At 36.5% G+C, this 8877-nt stretch overlaps 1 protein-coding gene across 1 annotated transcript; it reads left to right on the top strand.

The window, feature by feature from the left end:
* The first annotated feature begins 3327 nt into the window (after positions 1 to 3327).
* On the top strand, positions 3328 to 6279 carry LOC113283567 (probable L-type lectin-domain containing receptor kinase S.5). The gene is made up of 2 exons (XM_026532882.1): positions 3328 to 4741; positions 5096 to 6279. Exons 1-2 carry the CDS (start codon positions 3487 to 3489, stop codon positions 5935 to 5937), a joined length of 2097 nt encoding a protein of 698 aa, XP_026388667.1. The 5' UTR covers positions 3328 to 3486; the 3' UTR covers positions 5938 to 6279.
* The last annotated feature ends 2598 nt before the right edge of the window (positions 6280 to 8877 follow it).

Below are 8877 nucleotides of genomic sequence, written 5' to 3'. Positions count from 1 at the left end.
AAGATCAGATCACGCAACTACAAAGAGAAAAGTTGTGTCTGGATTCACAATCCCAATGAAGTCTTCAAGTCGTTAACATACAGGGCCTCGAGAAGAAACCTAAGGTTAAAGGAGAATCAACTCTAGTTATGAAACTAGTAACACATAGGAGGTGTGGGGATTAGGTTTCCCAGTTGCTAGAGTTCTCCTTTATATAGTTTTCAAATCGAGGTTTGCAATCCAAGTTACCTTGGTAACAAAGCATTCAATAATTACTGTTAGATGAAAAAACTGATTCAACTAAGCTAATATCTTTCAACCGTTAGATCGAACTTAGCTTGTTACACACAAATGAAATGTACCCTCATTTAGGTTTATGAATCGTACCAAAACGTGTACACCATGTTGGTTCAAAAATAGTTAACCGAGGTTAGCCATATGATTACTCTCATATCAAGCTTATTCATCTTAACCATAACTAGTTCAAATGAATCAAATGAAACTAGTTAAAGAGTTGTTCAATTGCTATATTCTCATGGATTTCTATAAGAACACAATTGAAGCAAAATCGGTTTGATTCACTCGAATCGGTACATGAACATTGTAGCCACGGTTTGCAAAGATTGCATTCCTTATTGATAAATATTTTAGGTTCATGTACAACCGATCTTAGAAAGTAACCACTTAAGTATGCGTACGGGTATGCGTACTTAAGTAACAGGATTTGAGTTTGTTTTAGTTTTCAAACTCAGCAGAAATTCACGGACGTGAACTTTCTGCCAGTATGCGTACACGTACGCGTACTCTAGGTAACCGGATGAGTTTGGTTTTGGTTTTCAAACTCAGTAGAAATTCACGGACGTGAACTTCCGCCAGTATGCGTACGGGTACACATACTTACCCAGTCTTCTACAACCTTTTTGTATACACACAAGTATGCATACTTTAGGCTCCCGGTTTTGGACTTATACACTAATGTGCGAACACACTATGCTTATATCCAAAGATGGTTACAGGATTCTAAACTCTTTATTTCAATCATTGAAACATTCTTCTATAATGATAATAGCCGTTTCACACACTATTAGCATCAAAGCGATTTTCAAGATATTGAAATAATCATTATCGAAACATTTCAAGTCTTACACCAAATGATTGTATCACACAAACCATGTAAGATGTTACTCGGCAATTTTCTCATGATATAAGATGAACTTGGTCGAAGCGAAAGCTTACCAACACATATTTCGAGAAATATGTAAGCGAGATATACTCAGCTCGAAATCTCAAATGTGTATAGAGAAGCTATATCGTAACATGACTTATGTCTCAATATAGGAGATAGAGTAGAAATAGACTTTCCAAGATATGAGTTTAATCCTCCACATACCTTTTGTCGATGAAGTTCCACAAGCTCTCCTTAGTAGTTCTTCGTCTTCAAGTGATAAGCGCCGTGAAGTCTAAGCTCAACTACACAAACTATGTCCTAATCCGATACATCTATAAATAGGCTAGAAATCAAAATTTCACTAACATTGACAAACATGCTTGAGATAGCAACGCATGCGAGTTCGACCGATCAGCGCTCTAACAAGTATTGTATGTGGGTTGGAATCAAGGGTAATGAATGAATTATTGAATGATTCAACCATTCTAGGAAACAACGATTCGGATAAGGACACATGGAACAATCAACAAAGGTCACGTGAACAAGAAATAAGGGGCGGTTACATTTTCTTATACTGCAAGGCCCTACCAGATGGAATGCAGAGCTGATTAATCAAATTTTTCAAGACCAATTAACCACTAAAATCATGAATATTTATCTAGCAGATGTAGTGGATGACATCGATGATCAACTTATCTGGAAACCACGACCTGACGGTAAGTTTTCTTGTAAATCTTACATAAAAACCTTAAAAGATAATTAGCCAAACACTTCTACTAGATCCAGTTATGCTTTCCTTTGGATTTTTTTTGGAATATTAATAACCTTGCACCAAATATTCTTTTGTTTATCTGGAGAATATTACACGAGGGATTACCTAAATATTTTAGACTAGCATCAATAAATATTTAAAATTATTGGGAAATTTGTAGCTAACATCAATAAATTTGTAATTCTGTTGTCGAAGACCCTGAGCACTTATTTTTCTACTGCCTAGTTCTAGTCACCACATTTTTTGGGTCTCCACTTGGATCCAAAACTGAATATTAGCAGGGTCTGAGTTATAAACAAGTTATAGCTGGTTGGCTTACTGAAAAAGGAAAATATGATGTTTTCAAGATGTGAAGCTCTGTTCTTTGGACACTATGGAAAAACAGAGACGATAAAATATTTAACAACAAGAACTACATTATCCCAAACATAATCAGAGATGCTTTCTACTGGTTTAACTACTCTATTCCACTGTTTCCGGAGGAAGAATTGCAAGTTCAAGTAATTCAAACCAAGAGATTGGTAGCTAAATGGAGTCCTCCTGAGGCTAATTGGATTAATTTTATTGTGGACGCTGTTTTTGATAACTATAAGGGAGGGTGGGTTGTGGTGGCGAGGGACTCTGGAACGAATTTCAAATGGTATGGAACTAAGTCACACGTTGTTCTCAGTCCTTTCTAGGCTGAAGGCCTGAAACTAGAGCAATGCTTCTTGCTGCTGAATTCACTGTGGTATATGGTACGCAAAGAGTTATCATCGAAAGTAACGCTGAAAAGGTTGTATCTATGCTGACAAAGGAAAAAGCTCACATTATCCGGAGACCGCATCAAATTATTATCCAAATAAGAAGTCGGACCAAGAAAATAACTGTAGTCAGGTTCATGTTTATCAAAGGAGATGGGAACTATGTTCCTCATACTATGGCTAAGTATGCTATGCGGTGGTTTTCTTCAAACTCCTTGTATCTCGTCATGGGAAAAATTGTCTTTTAGTTTTTATTTTTCGCTCTTTTCTGTGTAAATAATAAAAAAAATTCACCAAAATGCCCATCTCAAAGTGTATATTATTAGGAAAATGATTAATTCGAAAAGTGGGTTATCTTTACCCACTGGAAAATTGAACTGAAAAGCGCACCGAAAAAGATCGAACGGCCACAGTGCAACGTTTGATGCATTGGGATAGGGAAAGGGAGGAATGGGTCCCCCGCTCCTCTTGCACGGTGCACTGTGTACTGGCTTCGTTTTGGTACCAGTTGTACGTGGGTAAAGATAACCCAATTTCAGTAGCTCTTTTCAAACCTTTACAGGGTAATGTATGACCCTACCAACCACATGGAGGAGGCCAATCACCACATCCATTTCTGTAATGTGTTTAAATCATTAAACTGCAAAAAAAAGTAATTAGTCCATTTCCATCTCTCTTCTTCCTCTCTCTTTCCTCAACATCCTTGATTCTATCTATTTATAAACATTTAAAAACCTAAGTCACATTTTACTTCCCTTGAGTTCTCCTCTCATTAATATTTTGCAGTTCATTTTGATTTTTTGATTCCTCAATATCTCCATGAAATGAGTAAATCAAAAAACATAATCACTGCAATTATCTTCCTTTCATGTTTTCTTATCATCTTTCCCTCAAATTCTTCAGCAGAAAAGAACAGTTATTATCCTTTCTATAGAAAGGGATTCAATCACACATCCGATTCCCAATTCTTCACAACTCTAGGTACAGCTTCAATTCATGGAGGAGCTCTTCAAATAACTCCAGATACAATGAATGACAAAAGCTATCTCATAGAAAAATCTGGTCGTGCTATGTTCAACCGCAGATTCAAGATTTGGGAAGAATCAAAAACTGGAAACGCTTCTTCAGATGTGATTCTTTCTTTCAATTCAACTTTTACTATAAATGTTTATCCTACTGTACCAAAAGTATCCCCTGCTGAAGGTTTAGCTTTTATAATTGCTCCTAATATTATTGATTTTCCTTCGAATAGTCATGGTGAGTACTTGGGGTTAACAAATAGTTCTACAGATGGAAATCCAAACAATAGATTTGTTGCAATCGAGTTCGATACATCCAAACAAGCTTTCGACCCGGATAATAACCATATTGGGTTAGATATCAACAGTGTTAATTCAACCAAAACAGTTTCTTTATCAGATTATGGTATTGTTATCGCTCCGGATCAGGATGTGACGAAGAATAACACAGTTTGGATCCAGTACAATGGCACTACGAAGGTTCTTGATGTTTACATGGCACTTGAAGGAAGCCCCAGACCTAAGCACCCGTTACTCAGTGAAATCATTAACCTAAAAACTCATCTCAATCAATACTCTTACTTTGGATTCGCAGCTTCAACTGGAAAAACAGCTCAGCTCAACTGCGTTCTTATGTGGAATCTAACGGTTGAAGTTCTTCCAGAAGAAAAAGATCATACAAAGTTATATATCGGATTGGGTGTTGGAATTCCAGCAGTGATAATTCTGGTAGTTCTACTGGGGATTTATGGGTATTACTGGAATAAACAAAGACATGTCGATGATCCTAATATTCTAGGAGCATTGAAAAGTTTACCGGGAACACCAAGAGAGTTCTTGTTCAAAGAGTTGAAAAAAGCTACAAATAATTTCGATGATAAAATGAAATTGGGTCAAGGTGGATTTGGAGTAGTTTACAAAGGTGTGTTAGCTAGTGAGAATAATACACCGATTGCAGTCAAGAAATTCTCAAGAGAAAGCATCAAGGGCAAAGATGATTTCTTATCTGAACTCACCATCATCAATCGTCTCCGCCATAAACATCTCGTCCGCCTTGAAGGTATATCCATTTTTACACTCAATTTTTACCATTTTTTTACTGATAATTCTGCCATCAGAAGTTGAATTAGTCTTAAATGTTGGTCAAATCTGCAAAACAAGATCCTGATACATCAATTTATTTAGTTTAAATTTTCGTTTCATTGACTTTAGTTTTTCGGTCTACCAAAATTTGTGTTCCATGGATAGATCTTTTCTGGTCTTGGACCATTCAAATCTTTATTTAGTTTAAGCCTGGCATGGTCCACAGTGATTCTTCCACTATGCTTCATATTTATTGTACTTAAAAGTAAACGTGGGACACATTCAACTATGGTTGGTCTAATCATGATAACTATAAATCCGTTACTTTCAGGTTGGTGTCATAAAAATGGAATGTTACTGCTGGTATACGAGTACATGCCAAATGGGAGTCTTGATCATCATCTATTCGGTGGCTCTGAGAAAACTTTGAGTTGGGGTCATCGATACAAGATCACATATGGTATTGCATCCGGTTTACATTATCTCCACAACGAGTACAACCAGAAGGTGATACACAGAGATCTCAAAGCCAACAATATATTGCTCGATTCGAATTTCAATGCTCGATTAGGTGATTTCGGTTTGGCTCGTGCAATCGATAATGAACGGACGTCATATGCGGAGCTTGAAGGGGTGCCTGGAACAATTGGATATATTGCACCTGAATGCTTTCATACAGGGAAAGGCACGAGAGAGTCTGATATTTATGGGTTTGGAGCTGTTGTTCTTGAAGTGGTATGTGGTCAAAGACCATGGACTAAAGTCGGGGGTTTTAATTGTTTGGTTGATTGGGTCTGGAAATTATACCGAGAAGGGCGAATTTTGGACGCAGTTGACAAAAGATTGGGTGAGGATTATGTGCCAGAAGAAGCGGAGAAACTGCTGTTACTAGGACTTGCTTGTTCACATCCTATAGCAAATGAAAGACCAAAAACACAACTCATCTTTCAGATTGTGTCCGGATCAGGGCAAGTTCCTTTACTTCCTCCTTTCAAACCTGCTTTCGTATGGCCAAGTATGGAACCATTAGATGGAGAAGAAGGGAGTACGACATCAAATACACCTGATGAAACACCTATGAATTCCTCATTTTATGGGACTTCAGGGTGGAGTTTGGATGGTGAGAGCAGGGAAAGCTATGTCAGATATAGTGATATCACCACTAAGGTCTAGATCCTTCTTTTCCTGCTGCATTCTCGTCTTGTCCTTAGTTAGCGAAAATGCATTTAGTTCTGTGTGTAACTGAAGTACAGGTGTGACAGACATATATCCTTGTCTTTGCAACTGCAAATTTGTTGCTCCATTTCAATATACAAAGTGTAAGCTTTTGTCCTTTAGTTTGTGAACGTTCATAGAACGTCTAGTCAGTGAGATGGAATAGGTTGGGATTCTTTTCTTTTTCTTTTCTTCTTTTGATCTTTCTTTTTGGCTTTAAAAGCTAATGTGTTGTGTAGTAGTAGTGGTTACAGTTACTGTACAGGATTGAATAAAATTTATTGGAATTCTTTATGCAAAGGTATTGAATTATGTTCATGTGTTCATACATCTTTAATCCTCACCTCATCATGCTTTTTATTTTATTCTGATTCGCATATCTTTGATCTCTTTTCTTCTTTTCTTTCAAAACACACCACTGAACAAGCAGAGGGAATCATCCCATAGAAGATTTTCATCCGGTCAGGTCATCCGCAATGGTGTAGTTTTACTTATATTTTTGCGCATATGGTAAATGTATTTGGAGTCTAGGAGTATTATTAATAGAAGATGAGCACAGTCACATAATTTAATTCATTGGCATCGACAAACTATCACAGGTAACGTGGGACAACATTCAAATTAAAATCATTTAAACATTTGTCATTTAATATTTTGTTTTATTTTTTCCCTTGGACACCATTGGCAGTCCACAATTTTACACTCAATCGTGAGCTTGACTGGAAAATAGGTGTTTGACCATTTCAGGATTTTACGAATTTATAAGTACATTGCATATGATAAGTACAGAACCAAAGGGAAAGTGATACATTGACTAAATCTGGCCATTTTTTTCTTTCTTAAAATCATTGACAAGAAACAAAAAAAACCGGAGACAATTTCAATAGAGGGTGGTCGGGAAAATCAGAGTGACATTGAAAATGACCGTTGACACAGAAAGCCAATTTCCGTTTGCCTTCCAGGAAGCCTATGAGGAAACATAAGAAAGAAAGCAACATGTAGATTTCAGAGATTGATGCAGATGTTAACCCTTAGGGCCTTAGGCTTAGCAATGTGAAATTTCTCAAAAGGATGACCACCATCTCACCAAGAGGGCAATTTTGCAAGGTAATTCATGTCTCGATATAATTAAGCGATTCACTTCACTGGAAAAGCAACTTCAATTTCTATGTCATACAAAACTATAGAGTATAGACCCCCAACTAAAGAAATACATGTTTTTTTTTCTTTTTCTTTTTTTTTTGTGTAAGATGAGGATGCATTCAAAATATTAATTTTGGGAGTTAGTAACCCCTACATCAAAATGAGTAGAGTTGTCTAATGTTAAGTTATGAGTAGCTGCCTTATCATTAGAGATATCTACTTCCAAGGCTTGCATAATGCAAGATGGAGGGACATTCCTCCAATCTAAAATTGTTTGATAAAACTTAGCTTCCTTTACTAATAAGTCAGCCACATTGTTTGCTGATCTATGAACAAATAAAAAACCCAAAAAATTATGGCATTTGCCGATAAGTTGCTTTACATCCTCCATTACGGATTGGCTTTGCCATGATATCTCCGAAGGAACACCATTTAAGTAATCAAAAATATTTTTGCAACCACCTTCTATGCTGAAATCCGAGAATTTTTCTTCAAATTTCCATTTAGCTGCCTGGAGCAATCCTAGTGCTTCTGCCTCTTCTGGAGATGTTGCTATGATTGGTCATGCTCTCTCTTGTTCAATTGTCCCGCATCATTACGAAGTATTAAGAGAAACCTGGAGGCGCATTTTCATATACCCATGCTGCATCCAAATTGAGTTTTTTTTGTAGAATTCCAGGTGCTTTCCAAATCTCATTCTTCTTGGTAGTGGTATTAATTGATGTAGTTGAGGCTGTGAACTTTTTTTTATGCCAAAATATCAAATGTCTCTGGATTTCGAAAGCTAATTGTACATGTGTTTGTTGTTGTTTTTCGAATGTTCTGTTATATCTCTCCTTCCATATAAACCAAATTTTGGTCAGGATAATTTCTATAGAAATAGTAGTATTATCCTTTCCTAACCAGTCTTTACAAATATCCAAAAAAGTAGTTGTAGAGATGAAGTACAGATCTACTGGGTAAGGTCCTAGAGCCCAAACAGATTTGGCATAAGGACAGTGAAAAAGAACGTGTTCTAAGGATTCATGTGCAGTAGAGCCAAAAGTGCAATTAGGTGAGACATCCTGCATAAACCTAGCTAATTTGAGATTAGTAGACGCTGCATTTTGAAGGCGTTTCCATGCAAATATCTTGATTCTCTGTGACACTCCTAAGCCCCATAGGTTTTTCCAAAAGGTATCTATTAAACCTAGATTATAGTTATTGATAGTTCTTTCATTTAGTTTTGTATACATTGATTTAATAGTGAATTTCCCTGAAGCAGTTGGAGACACTTAAATTTATCCGGGATACTATTTCTGTTGTTACCCAGTACCATTCTGATGTTACAGATTTGCTTAGCTATCATACTAGGGAATAAAGAATGAATCAAAGAGGAATTCCACTTTTTTAATGTCCTTCACAAGTGTTAAGTGAGAGTTTCTGGCAGTCTTATATTGGATGAGATTTCCTACTAATTTGGGAATCCAGTTGTCCTCCAAAATATTTACGCTCAGTCCATCACCTACTTCCCAAATGCTATTTTGTTCAATCAGTTTGATACCTTTACTAATACATTTCCAGATCCATGAACTAGTTGTAGTTTTTTGGCTTTAAAAGATGAATTCTTTCTAAAGTATTTTGGTTTCAGTTGAGTTACCCAAAGGGTTATAGGTTCAGTAAGCAATCTCCAATCTAGTTTTGCTATAAATGCTAGGTTAAATTTATGTGCATTTCTGAAGCCTAAACCCTACAAAGACAAGAGTAAGAAACATG

This window comes from Papaver somniferum, chromosome 5 (assembly GCF_003573695.1).
Source record: "Papaver somniferum cultivar HN1 chromosome 5, ASM357369v1, whole genome shotgun sequence".
Classification (NCBI taxonomy): domain Eukaryota; kingdom Viridiplantae; phylum Streptophyta; class Magnoliopsida; order Ranunculales; family Papaveraceae; genus Papaver; species Papaver somniferum.
The sequence above is the reverse complement of the archived record's forward strand: the minus strand, read 5'-3'. Positions and strand labels throughout refer to the sequence as shown.

Bases quoted from the DNA above. Each gene is read 5' to 3' on its own strand.
- LOC113283567 (XM_026532882.1), top strand. From the start codon at position 3,487: ATGAGTAAATCAAAAAACATAATCACTGCAATTATCTTCCTTTCATGT. The intron at 4,742-5,095 runs GTATATCCATTT...CGTTACTTTCAG, and splicing joins ACATCTCGTCCGCCTTGAAG to GTTGGTGTCATAAAAATGGA.